General features: G+C 31.8%; 2 protein-coding genes across 5 annotated transcripts in view; one reads left to right on the forward strand and one right to left on the reverse strand.

Annotated features, from left to right (window-relative positions):
- Positions 1-3: 3 nt before the first annotated feature.
- On the reverse strand, positions 4-2,254 carry LOC108738865 (mitochondrial 2-oxoglutarate/malate carrier protein-like). The gene is made up of 4 exons (XM_018472473.2): positions 1,889-2,254; positions 1,310-1,608; positions 911-1,238; positions 4-840 (listed from the first exon to the last, which is right to left on the reverse strand). The coding sequence occupies exons 1-4, from the start codon at positions 1,951-1,953 to the stop codon at positions 615-617; spliced, it is 918 nt and encodes a 305-aa protein (XP_018327975.2). The 5' UTR covers positions 1,954-2,254; the 3' UTR covers positions 4-614.
- A 261-nt stretch (positions 2,255-2,515) lies between these two features.
- The window catches only part of LOC108738848 (ubiquitin carboxyl-terminal hydrolase ZUFSP), a 49,930-nt gene continuing 38,381 nt past the window's right edge, over positions 2,516-14,064 (forward strand). Inside the window, exons 1-9 of one of the 4 annotated variants that reach the window (XM_025977753.1) lie at positions 2,516-3,111; positions 3,206-3,323; positions 3,373-3,542; positions 3,607-3,808; positions 3,950-4,234; positions 4,402-4,683; positions 4,813-5,038; positions 5,765-5,988; positions 7,630-8,516. In XM_025977753.1, the coding sequence (XP_025833538.1) occupies positions 2,870-3,111; positions 3,206-3,323; positions 3,373-3,542; positions 3,607-3,808; positions 3,950-4,234; positions 4,402-4,683; positions 4,813-5,038; positions 5,765-5,988; positions 7,630-7,674 (1,794 nt within the window). In that variant the 5' untranslated portion in view covers positions 2,516-2,869 and the 3' untranslated portion in view covers positions 7,675-8,516. Of the gene's footprint in view, positions 3,112-3,205; positions 3,324-3,372; positions 3,543-3,606; positions 3,809-3,949; positions 4,235-4,401; positions 4,684-4,812; positions 5,039-5,764; positions 5,989-7,629; positions 8,517-14,064 lie in introns of those variants that run through there. The other 3 variants (XM_025977755.1, XM_025977754.1, XR_003231751.1) reach the window with 3 other exon arrangements.

Raw genomic sequence — 14,064 nt, forward strand, 5'->3', positions numbered from 1 at the left:
AGTGTACAAGTTTTTTTTTCATTTATATTTAATGAATATTACATTACTTTACATACTTGTAGATATACAATAAACATGTCTTTGTCATCGCAATTACATTTTGATAGCCGTTATTCAACCAATAGATTTAAGTCCAAACCTTAACTTCTCTTATCACAGCTAATTTACAATCGATAAAAAGTTCGTTATTAAGAACAGATTGTTATTTTTAGAAAAATCAAAAATACCGAAAAAGATGCGATAATAAAGCAGTACATTATATACAATAAATATAAGATTTATAAGTAGATAAGTATGTACACGATAATAAAATACGGAAATTGTGTGATAATGAAAAAAAGCTATGTAATAAGGAATAAGTAAATAAAATTTAGCTTTAATGCACTTTATCCTTATGCAAGTAAAAAAATAGTTTTCGCTATTTAAAGATAAAAAAAAAATATTTAAGTAAATGCAACTTAATAAAATAAAAGCAGAAACTTTTCACCTGAGCACTATGCATAAAGATTGGGACTTAATCTTACAACTGTATACAGATACACATGTTATAGCTTAATTATTATTGTGCTAAATCACGAATAGGTTCAGCTGCTTATCCAATATAAAGATAAAAATTAGATAGAGCTGCGCCCTGTAACACCTAACACATATTTGTTATATGCTGCGTTCATTTGTTCTAGGAAGATAAATGTTAAAACTGTATGGGGTCCCAATCGGAAGTAATAAGGTGTAAATCCTTTCCATAAGGCGAACAATCCCTCTCTTTTTATCACTTTAGTCAACACATCCACAGATCCTTTATATTCAGGGACTCCGTCGATCATTTTCATGTTTTGGATCCTTGAAGGAAATAGATCAATATCCTTAAGAAATTATCTTTACTAGTGGTAGTAGTATTGATTTTATTTACCTTGTTTTTGCAATGTCTACTGGCATAGAAGCAATGGTTGTTACCAAACCAGAAATCATTGAAGCCCAAAAGTGACAGTTAATATTATCTTTAAAATATCCAGTTGATAATAGTAGTTGTTTGGCTTGAGAATATGTTGCCAATTGGGCTGCATTTACTACCATTGCTCTGCCCATAGTTGGAATAGCTCCACGCCAGCATGCAGCTATTCCTTCTTCTCGTATTATCCTTATTAGGGCGTCAAATACATTTTTGTAGTTTCTTCGTTCTGCTGGAGGAAGTCTACCATCTCCTGTCATTCGGATTAAAGCTACTTCTGCCGGTGTCCCTGAAAACACATACAAAAGTTTTTTTTAGATAATGTTCTATCAAAATATTAATTCAAATTATATATCTCACCTACAAAAGCCCCTACACAACCAGCAGCCATTCCCAATGCAGCTTTTATGAAAAAATTTGGTGGTTTATCCCCTTGTGAAGCTATGTCAAAGAGCCAAGTGTACACTCCTAAACGAGTTGTAGTATAAGTTGCCTGTCTCATAAGTCCAGCAGAAAGACCACCATAAAGCGCAAATATGCCTTCATTCTTGATAACGTTTGTCATTACTTTAAAGGAACTTACTTTTTCTTTAGATTTCTGAAGTTGCATGCGATTTTTAACTAAGTCTAAGGGCTGTACAAATAATGTAGCCCCCATTCTAAAAAAATATTTAAGATTAGTAAACATTTACATATGAAAGTATATGCAAGTTAAAAAAACAATTAATTCGTAAAAATAGTATTTATAATGCATGGTGTCAAAACATTTGATAAAAGCATATCAATCCAAGTACTTCTCTGTTTGCAATAATCCTAGTATGTGTTTATACTTTCTTGAATATAGTTATTGCAAATAATAGATACAGTAAAATTAATTTATTATACCTACACATACTATTACTTTTTTATAAACATAATCAAAACTTATAATGCACTTACCCCGCAGCTCCTCCAAATACAAATTTTATATAATTAGGCATTTTCTTTGCTTCTGTCTGAGCCATTTTCAAAACTAATATTTTTAACTTTTTTATTAAACTTAATGTGGGGAAAGGAATATTAATTCTTGATCTTTTTAAAATTGACCTAAGTGATCTTTAAAGGTCATATATAAAACACAAGTTACTGGGAAGTATAAGCAGGGTATAAAATTATTGAACTAATTGGAACTTATTACGTAATGCACTAACGTCAAATTTGTTATTTTCGGAAAATTTCCTTATTAATTTACAATATACGAGTACAAAACTTTTAAATTTTGTGAACTGTCTTAAACTAAGGTTAAAACCATAGGTTAAAAAATTGGGTTAAAACCGTTTTAAACGTCAACGTCAAAGTGGTGACGTTTATGATCATAGAAAGTAGAAAAAAAGATAATTATTTTAAATATAATTGTGGTATTAATTTTAAAAGAAACGCCATAAGTTACAGGTGCTTTATAAATAATTAGGAATATTTTTTGATTTTTCTTGAAATATCAAAAATAAAATATAAAATTGTCTCATTTTTACTCTCTATGACAAATTAACAAACCTTTTTATTAATAAGGTTGCTAAGCGTTCATTTCATAGTTAGTAGAAATGGACGTAAATCTGGGTTAACTGATTAATTAAGTTATATTTAAACTTCAGTTTTTATTTGAAAAGAATCATTTAAACATGAGCTCTTTAAATTTTTGTTGGTATTTAATTTTGACAGTTAATAATGATTAAAGTTATATAAGTTGTTCTGCAGATGGGTGATGCGGGTTGCGGTAGTAAAAGTAGAAAATTTAATAATTAAAATTAGTTATAGATTGTTTAAATATAAACATAGATAATCAGCCGATTTTTTAATTTAACTTTTCGGTATTATAATGTTTAGTCGTTTTTCGATCAATAATTACCGCAAACTAACCTATCATATGTGTGAGTGAGAAAAATGGCCAGTAATGTACCTGAAGTAAATTATAGCTGTGAAATTTGCGGTCTGGAAGGGTTAACAGAAGAAGAACTGAGATCTCACACCAATACAGAACATGTTGAAGGCAAAGGTACATGCCCTTTTTGTCAGTTAACTACAAAACCTTCAAAATTATTAGTACATGTGAATCAAGCACATTTAGATTATTTAACTCCTGAATCAGAAAACAACATTAGTTTTATCGATGACACTAGTCCCAGGTAAGACATTCATTATTGATGTTAAGTTGGATGAATTGAATATCTTTGTTGTGTATAAAATAAGTTGTTTGATTCATGTTCTTTATTTTTTTAGTGAATGTAATGGATTCACAGACTGGAGTTTGCCATCTAATTACAGTCAAGATTTATCCAGTAATGGCAAGAATTCAAAGCAAAATATTAACATTAATAACATGAATTACAACTCAAAGGTATTTCTCACAATTTTTAATTCACTGGAAGTGGAGATATATCTTTTAGGCTGCCTTCTGCAATGGGGAATCTAGTCCAAATAATTCCAGCCATGGGGAGGGATCACCACTCCGTTCCAGTCTTAATCTTAAATTGAAGAGTACTGCCCCAACCCTGCAATGTCCTATGTGTCAGTATACAAGCTTAAGTCCTGGAGAGTTAGAGGAACATATTAACAGGTGTGTAAAAAAGAATTAAATACATATGCAATAAATGAGAAATTATTTTTTTTTTCATTTAAAGACAACATTTTGATGTGACTTCTCCGTCAGTTGGTCATTTAACAGGAGAAATATTTTCATGTCCTTTGTGCATTAAAACTTATGACTCTGCACCTGATTTAGAGCTTCATGTGAACATTGAACATCGTGATATTTTGTCCCCTGCAAGCCCTTCAACAGCCACCTGTCCCGTTTGTGGTATATCGTTAAACAACGACAGTGATGTAAGAAAAAATTACAATTAGTAAATTTTCAACAAGAGAATGTTTAAAGATTTTTTTGGAATTAAATATCAAATTTGTAAATGCTTTGGAATGTTTGTTGTTTTTTATAGTAATAGTTTAAGTGTTCTTATCTTTTTTAAGAGTGAAGAAGCTGTAAGACATGTGGAGTCCCACTTTCCAGCTGGTTCTCCTATTCAGTTAGATAGGGCTGCTATTAAAGAACGTGAGCAAAGGGAATTTGAGATGTTAAGGGCGCAATATGGGATGGACAATCAGGGAAATTTCAGGGAACAGTCTGTGACAAATATGCAAAGGGCAGTTTATGCTGGTGAGATGAGCGTTGCCGATTATTACGAACGAACTCTGGGTTTAAAAGCTGCTGAAAGTTACGGTATTGATGATGGCAGTTCGATTACGCGAAATATGGTAAGATGTGTTTGTATTTAATATTTAATATTCTGCAACTCAGGATCATATAAAAGTTAATTATAAGTTAAGAAAATGAATAATAGCTATATATAGAGTGAAATTCTTATTTAGTTTTCATTTTGTGTTTTACATTCTACTGAATAAAAAAGAATTTCTTGTTTCAGGTTCCAAGAGTCCGAGCATTAAGTTCAAACGCACAAAATGTCGTACGCACTCTTACTTGTACATGTGTAGACCACTATGCGTCTTCTTATGGGGATAGGGGGTGGGGTTGTGGCTACAGGAATGCACAGATGTTGATATCAAGTCTATTAACGCACACAGGATATAATGAGAGACTCTACAAACTGTGGCAAGGTCAGAAACCCCCTAGATCTGCTGTTCCCAGTATATCTAGATTGCAAAATCTTATCGAACAAGCTTGGGCCAATGGTTTTGATGTACAGGTAAGCAAGAGGCACAAATCTCTTCTTATTTTTTATTATAATATATAGGTATTACTTTAATGCGAACAAAATTTATGAGGTTGAACCAAATTAAGATTGTGGTTATTTTGTTCTTTTTTTATTTTGCAGGGTTCAGAGCAACTGGGTAGTCGATTGGTTAACACCAGGAAGTGGATCGGTGCTACAGAAGTGGTCACTTTGTTATCGTTTTTAAAAATACGTTGCCAGTTAGTGGACTTTCACAGACCAACTGGGCCAGGAGGGACTCACCCTGAATTGTTCCGATGGGTGCTGCGATATTTTGAGAACAGCGTAGGGGGAGAATTTGTCGCTCCTTTGTATCTACAACATCAAGGTAGGACTGCATGCTTTTTTCAGTTTAATGTTTTTGGAAATATATAAATGTTTTGCTTGTTAAAGCAGTAATAGCTAAAAGCGTTCCCATTGGTGAAAATTGGCTTTAAATGTTGTTTTAGACATTTGATAATGACTATTCTCTTCCATATAACAAAAATTAACGTTATTGGGTAACATTTTGTATTGAAAAAGGAAGAGACGAATGTATAATCGAATTGGGAATTCTTTGAATGAAAAAACTATAATTTTCATATATTTTGATACATTTTTGAACTTTTTTTTAACAAATTTAAATTTATCAGATATTTGAATATATTAAAATACACAATAACATCAGAAAATCAAAAATATTATTTGAATGCGTCGAGTTATTCGATATAGGTGATTTTTTTTGCACGATTAAGGTGTTTTAAAAAAATAGTACATCCGTATATAGTTGGTTTGGTATATTTTCTTTGTAGTTTGAATGTTTTTGGTTCTTCTTTCATTTATATTAAGCTTTAGATGTTTTCCTTCTCTAATAAAGGTGCTTTCGAAGTTAAAAGTCTTCTCTTCAATTTGTTGCTTCACATTGTACTTACTTTCATTGTCATCCAATCTCCTGCTTCCCTTTTTACGTTTTTCGTGCTTGCATATTTTACGCAGTGGCTTACTAGTGAATTAGTGTAGAAAAAGGTATGCAACTGATAAGCAAGGACTCATTTTATGTACATCATTCCTAAAGGGCATAGTCGAACTATAATGGGTATTGAAGTTCATCGGGATGGTAGTTTGGTTCTTTTAGTGTTAGACCCTAGTCATTCTCCTCAGCAAATGGCCCAAATTGGTGACACTACTACTGGTTCGTCAGCCCTTCGTGTCCTTCGAAAAAGCGAATCTGCCATGAAGGCGAAACAATATCAAATTGTGGCAGTTGTAGGGTTCATAGACAGCGAACACCAGTACCAGGTACGGTGTTTTTTTGCTCGCAGTTTTCCTTTTGTTAAATTGAATATTTTCTTTACATTGCACTTCTTTTTCTCGCTAGATATTAGACATTTGTTTTTTCATTAAAATAGAACCGGAATAGGGACGAGAAGTAGAATACTGTGTTCAGTTTAAGTTGTATTTAAAGGCGGTCTCACACTTATACGACATTTGTTTCCGACAGTCGACGACATAATTTCGACTTGTCGCACACCAAGCAAACATATTTAAGTACATGATGCAGCATATGAAACACTCTAATATAATGGGGCATTTGTCTTTGATCGCTTGATCCTGCATTTGATATAAAACTTGAGCAACTGGGTAGTGGAAAAATACAATACTTTATACGATAATAACTACGGAAAGTTACTGTAATCGACAAGTGTACTCAATATTTTCGTTTAGTTGTTTTTCTTTTTCTTTGTAAACATTGACGAGAAACCAATGTGTGCGGAAGCGTTTTTGTTTACATCATTTTTTGATACATATGTTTGAAAGGTTTAAAACATGTCGAAGACAAAATTGTCTGTACGTATACGACCGACCTAATGTAACTTTTGTAAAACAAATGGCAAGACTGTGGTAAAAATACTCAACAATAAAAATAAATCTTTTAAATTATACTATTAATCCATTTTTAAGTTTGCATTTGAAAGTTTAATCAATGAATATTTAATCTTTTTGAAATTTATATTTAATGAAATTATTGGCTTGTCGTTTAAATTGAACACAGTGTATTTTCAAACAGTTTTAACACATCAGAAATTCAGTGGTAAATTTTTAATTGTATCTGTATCTGCACTTGTTGCTAAATTATTAATTAATTTGATAAACAGCACATTTAAAGTATTTTTCAAGGAAATTTTTCGAGATTATTTTCCTCAAATCTTGCAATTAAAATTGATGTGTATTATAAATAAAAGAAATGCTTAATATAACAAAACATTATTTCTGATCTACATGTATAATTGCAAGATGGTAAAAAGTAAGTAAATAATGACTTGGAAGAAATTAATACGAAAACGTCATAGGTCACTATACGGGAAATGGACTCCATTATTTACTCGTTCGTGTTTTCTAATTTTAATTACGTAGTGTAAAAACATGGTTAAAAATTTCCACTGAGTTTTAATCGCTTTAATTTTTCTAAATTAAGGGTGAGATAATTGTCGATTAAAATTTAAAATACGTGTAAGAGATCATTTTCACATTAGTTTTAGCTTATTATTATAAAGTTAATTATTTATTTGCCATTAAAATAATGAGCAAATACACTGAATTTTAAACAGTAACATTTGAATTTTCAGATTTTATGATTCACTGTTTTAAAACAATTTTACTGATTACATTTTAACGTGTAGCGTGTTAGTAAGTTTAATTTTTTCAAAATCTTAATGTTTTAAACAACCTTTTAATTTTTTTCTTTTTTTGTTCACGCTATTTAGATAATTATAAAGTTTCAAGGTGTGCTTTATTGTTGTTTAAGATTCAATTTGTTTGCCGTTAAACATGCACCGGTTGTTTTTGCAGTAATAGTCAGTGAAGAATTTAAATGAGAAGTGCCGTTATTATCCATTAGCATAGTAATTGATTTTCAGTTTGTTCAATTTTCCGTTTTAGCAAAGTAAAATTTTACGAGGCTTAAGAGTACCACAGGATCGGTGAAGTTGATACTGGTACCATCTCGTGGTCCGAATAGTAAAGTTTCATCTTCTCTAGCATAAATTTACCACCTTTGCTGTTCAGATTTGTGAAGAATTTTATACATTCGCTTGTAGCTAATGTCGCTATAGCCGATATTGCGCACCAGTACTTATGTCTTTAAAATAAGTTTTGTGCATTATTAGTTACATATTTATTTTTTGAAAATAATAGTAACTTACCGTTCAAAAAAAAAAAAAGTTCACTCGAACGAATTCCTTTTAGAATTTATTATTACCTCACTATACATATAGCTTTACACGTTTTTACAACATTTGTCATTATTCATTTTTATAAAATAGTACAAGCTGGTTTTGTATTTTTCTATTTTTTTTTTACCGGAATTAAAGATTTTTTTTTCAAGATTTTTGTTATTTGTACTAACGTTTTTCAGATTCCTGCCTCAAATGTTCCCATATCATAAGATAAGGAAGATCTGATTTATATTTTTCTGCGAATGTACTTTTTCGTTTTGCGCAATTGTTTATTTCAAACTTAAAGGGGTTGTAAGTTGCAAACATGCTGTTTAAACAATACGCGATTTTAATTGATCGTAATCAATTGACTTGTTGATAAACATACGTCGTTAAAAATAAATTGTTAATTAAAAGTTGCGAAAGCAGAGAGTTTACATCTGTTTAACTGTTACCGATGAATTAAAAAATTCTTTATACGTTTCTAACTATAATATAACTTTTATGCAGAAAAATAATTATATTGTTGGATTGTTCCTGTATAAATTAGTAACATACATAACTCTCAAAAGTTAAAGTTTGCAAAGAAAAATAAATATAAACATTAAATATAAAACAATTCTAAAATATGTAGGTACTGTTTTCAAAAACGAAAATCCAAAAATAATATTTGTTTTGGATTAATAATAATAACAATAACTCTATAGTTAAAAAAAGTAGTAAAAGTTCCACATGCTTATTCAATAATTAGGCCTCTCGTACAGTCGACTGCTTGTAGTCGCCACTAGATGTGGCCACACGCTGAGGATAGTACGTTGTATCCAGTATATCAATTCGATATTGTTTTGCGGGCTGTTATGTCGTAATTCATAGAATTTCGTAGTTCTTTGCTAAAAGTACGATAAGTAGTGATTTGGCAGGTGCTGATATCAATTTGGAACTTCAAAATTCCATGGACTATGACATTGAATCCGGAAAACAATATCGATCCAAAATTTTAGATTATCCATTTCAAAGGAGTTTAGAATTTTTAGCGCTCTCTTTATTTAAAAAACTAGAGGGCATTCATGGAATGTCTCTTTGTTCCATTTTTAAGCTTTTAATACCTTCAATGGCTAATGTGAGCATCTTTTATTCATCATTTAAATAATGTTTGATCGGTGATACTAGCAAAAATTTTAACGCCAAAAATGTATTTTGCATTTCACAAATGGAAAATACGTTTGGAAAAATTAAATACAAAATGCTTTTCTCAAAAAAGTATTTGTATGCAAGACAAAAATAGGTATTTTTAATTTTGTATTTGCTTTTTAAATGCAAGTATTTCAAATAAATTACATGTCTGGTGTCCAGTTGTTCAGTTTGCGCTGGAAAGCAAATGGCTGCTGGGGCATGTGGTCCAAATGGGCCACCATTTGATATCCATCTGTCCTCGGCGTGTGGTCGCTTCTAATGGTGACCACAGGTGGTCGAGTGTGTGAAGTCCACCTTGTACGTATATTGCTTCGTTAACTATCACAAAATTATCTCGATAAAATACATACAGGGGTAATAAAATGTGATAAAATCAAGGGATCAAATCCTGTACGTAGTATTAAAATTAATAATGCGCTGTATTTCACAGTAGCAGTAGTTAATCAAAATTGTTTTTCTGTTTTAACCTGCGATTAAATAAGTATGCTGCTTGAAAAGTATTTATAATAGCGTTACTGGAGTTGCCAGGGTCGGACTTAATAAAGCGAAGGACTGTAATATTGTCCTCGTTTTTATTGTACCTGTGTAATTGTGAAAATGGTACATACGTTGTCGTTGAAGCAGCAGTATTTTTGCAACAAATTCTCCCCCTTTGTTTTAGCAAACGCTTTTCCTCTAAGTAAGTAATAATAATTTAATATCAGGCTGTTCATACGAATATAATTAGGATTAATCAATATACCAAAGGTACAAATATTATTATTAATTAAATTATCATCTATACCTAAATTTTCTAAGCAATGCATGGTGGTGGGTCCTTTGCATTACAAATTTTTCGCAGTTTCAAGGTCGATTGGTTCGTCAGTTGTCTCATATAATATTATTGATAATAATAATAATAATAAAAATAATACTAATGCAGTGATATGTATATTGTAATTATACAAAGTTAATTCCCCTTAATTGTTTGAATTGTAAGTGCTTCTTTGAAGAGTTGTTCAATTGAAAATATTATAAGAGAAATCGTCATTTAACTAGCCAATAAAATTAAATTTAAATGCTCTTCGGTGTTTTTTTTTATCCGCAACAACAAAAAGGGTTAAATGGTATAGTTGATATTAAGGACCTATTATCTTTCCATCTGTATTGCCTGTTCGTATGTTACCACCTACTCTTGATCCCTACTATCCTCATACAAGGGATCATGCCCCCCCCCCTTCCACAAAATGGTATAGTTATTGTATAACTGTCTGATACAATTTTTAAAATAAACAAAAGATGAATTTCTACTCAAGAAAAGCTTATTAATTAAAATTTCGAAAATAATAAATACCTCATTACATTTAAGGATTATTAATCAACAAAATTTAATGCATATGCGAAATAGGGTACGTTATGAGTATATACAGTAAAAGCTCTTTATTCGCGGGGTATACGTTCCATAAATATGCCGCGAATACACAAACCGTGGATATGAAATGGTAATTAGTATGGAATCATAAGGGATACGTTCTAAGGTTCCAAAATAAAACCAATATGTAACAAAATAAAATCAATGTATTGATAAATTCGCAATTAAAATTAATCGTTATAATCAGCTTTCGGCAAGAGTAAAATATGCCGATACGTTGAAAAATAACACCGAATCCTTTTCTACTCGGTTAGATTTTTTATAAAAACCGCTTCGGCACGTAACAACTGTACATACTCAAATTAAGGGGATTCAGTAGTACACGCGCCATAGACTAAAAACATGCTTATCGGTTCTAGATATCATGAGTTTAATATTTGGAACAGAGGTTTGAAATTTTGTAGTAAGATAGATAAAGCTTTGTTCTAAGGCTTGTCGAAGGCCATTTTTAAATTTTTTAATTTCTATTGAAAATACGTGCCCTACAAGAAGCATCAACTTTAAGCACTTGTAAAAACTTTTAATGACCATATTATTTAAAACCAAAAACGTACCGAATTAGTGCGAACCTTTGTCTGCTACCATACAAAAAATGAAATATTTATCTCGCAGCGTTAAATCACAATGTTTAGAATAGAAACCCATGTTTCCGGAAAAATTTACACTAGGCATGAGCGATCTATTGTGGTCAATCCCCTTAATAAATGACACCGAATCCTTTTCTGTTTACCGATTGCAACGGCGAATAATTAAATTTTTAGCCGCGAATAGAGGGTTGCAATTTTTTCACCCGCGAATAATGAAACCGTGAATAAGGAACTTTTGCTGTATTTCCATTGGTTAATTCTAAACGATAAAGTATTTTAAAATTTATGAAACCGGTACTTCAAATATCTACAATGTTCCTGTTAAATGTGTAACTTTTATCAGTTGCACGAAATTAAAAATTCTTCTTCTGCTAATTTGGTACCACCTATCTGAATTTACTCAGTTAATGTATATGCCTGATTCAAATGTCAGCAAAAAAATTTAAAAAGCGGAGTCTCGGAATCAGAAAAAAGGATATCAAAAAATTATTCGCAAGCTGTTTGGTTAGTATGAGAAGCAGGTAACTTAAGTACTTACTTCAAAAAATTCCTTATAGGCGCCGTCTGACAATTACTATCGATCTTTTTCGTCTGGTTTAACGTATATCGTCGTTTACACGCCATACATGTCATGAAGAATTCACATATCCTGTTAATTCTTCAACCGGTTTATCTTCAGTTTTGCCAAGGTCAAAAACTTCTTCAACCAGCGGTGGTTGCTTGGCATGTTATTAGAGGAATCCACTACCATATTTGGCATGCACATATGTCTCTGATTTATTTATGATCGAAAAGAAAAAAATATTTGGCTTTACGAGGCTTTCAACTTTGAATATTTATCAGCTTGTCGCTATTTACGGTCATGTAGTGTTTTTTTACAATTATCCTAATAGTTTAGACCATAAAAACGTATTATAACCCCTTAATGTAATTTCTAACAACTTTCAGAGGTTTCTGGCAGCCTATTAAGTGGCCATAGCCAATGGTATTGCAGCTCGCTATAATGGGGGTATTTTACAAATGTTCACTTGCCAATTTTTTGAAAATTCAATTGTATGACCCTTTATCAAAGTTGTCTATAACCTTTTAAGTTCTCGGCTTTATGCTAGCAAATGGGATGTATAGGGGAGTGGAGCGGTGTCCATAACTGCTTCGTGTGGTCCGGTTCAGTAATATAAAAAATTCATTTGGTCTCTACTCAATAGGTACAGGGCGAGACTACCAATAAAAGGTGATTTTGCGCAAGCGCATGAGGGTGTGGGGTGGTGTAGATATCTACACTAAATTTTTGTATTGATAAATTTTGTTTATTAGGTCGCAAAAATACATAAATATCCCTCCAGTACTAATACAATACACCAACCCCCTGTGGTCGCATTGAATCTTTATTTCTTTGATTAAAATTAAAAGATCTAGAAAATATGTCCATCATTAATGACTTAATTGCTTTTTAACTTATTTACTTGGCAGCGAATAAAAGCGATGAAAAAGGTTGTAAAATATGAGAAGAGACTGAGGGGGCTCGAAGAAGGGGATATCAGGAGAGGAGAGGGAGAGAATCTAAAAAAAATAGAGGAGTCAAGATAGGTGGTGGGGTTGAGGAGGATTTTGTGGAGAGACTAGCAAGGGGATTGATTACTAAGATATTTAGTAGAAGGGAGGGATAACTTTAACTTATTTACTTGGCATGTACAGTTTAGGAAGAAGCGATAAAAAGGGTGGTAAAATATGAGACGAGACAGGGGAGGCTCGAAGAAGGGGATATCAGGAGGGAAAAATGGAGAAAGAAGGTATTGGAAATAGGGATGAAAAGTAGATATGAATGAAGGGGGAAGAGGGCATTGAAGAGTTTAAAAATTATTCAGGAGCAGATGAGGGAGTGGTTTTGGAGAGGAATCAATATAGGGGTGGAGTTGATAGGAATTTTGTGGAGAACTAGCAAGGGGATTGATTGCTAAGGTATTTACTAGAAGGGAGGGATATAAACGTGTTAGAAAGAAAAATTTAGATCAGTGAATGAGTGTAGGGGATGTAAATATTGGAAGAAGGAGGGGAACAGACGTAGGATGTGTGACAGGGAGGTGAAATATCTGAAACACGTGTTAGGAGGATGCGGGGATAGTAGAACTTGGGAAGAATGCCATAATCTGAATTGATGAATGAGGAAAGGGTAGGTTAAGTCGCTGAATAAATTTTTAAGGAATAGGAGGTCGTTTTTTAGGATAATGAAGGAAGTGTGAGAAAGGAGGGTAATGTAGCATGAAAAATAAGAAATGAAATTGTAAAAAAAAAACATTACGTTTAAAAGCTGATACACATATATTTACTAGGCACGTACAGCTCTAGTAATACGGCACTTATAATGTTGAGATACTAGTAAACGTGTTCTTGCTTTTACACATTCTATTTACGGATAATTTCGAATTGTTAAACAATTCCGTGGATTTGTAGTTAAATTATTGCAATAGGCGAGTTAATCGATTGTTTAAACTTTTTCACATCTGCTACCTTAACGGTTAAAGAAATACGTTGTTATTTTACTTATTACCTATAACTGATGTAAAAGTGATAGTCCATGTTCTTGTTACTAATTTAAAATGTAATGGTACATAAGAAATGCATTATTTCTCTAACTCAAAACCAATTGGAAACATTGGAGAATGTGGTAAATAAAATAATAAAAATTTAAAAAAATTAATAAGAGAATGAAAACAGTGGGTTCTTGAGAATGACCGAAGCAATATTTCAGACCGTTAAATCTTTAGGGAAACAAACCCAGTGTTTTCTGCTTCTCGTTAATTTTTTAAATTTTTATTAAAAAAATGTTTTACAAGATATGCCATTTACATCCTATCGATTTTATTTTAAAATAAAATAATAAAAATAAAAGGGGTGAATCACATATTATTATTTATTTGCACGTATAGGTGGGTACTCGCCAAATAAAAACGAAGTACAGTTACCCTTT

Source organism: Agrilus planipennis, unplaced genomic scaffold, assembly GCF_000699045.2.
Source record: "Agrilus planipennis isolate EAB-ADULT unplaced genomic scaffold, Apla_2.0 scaffold213, whole genome shotgun sequence".
Lineage (NCBI taxonomy): Eukaryota > Metazoa > Arthropoda > Insecta > Coleoptera > Buprestidae > Agrilus > Agrilus planipennis.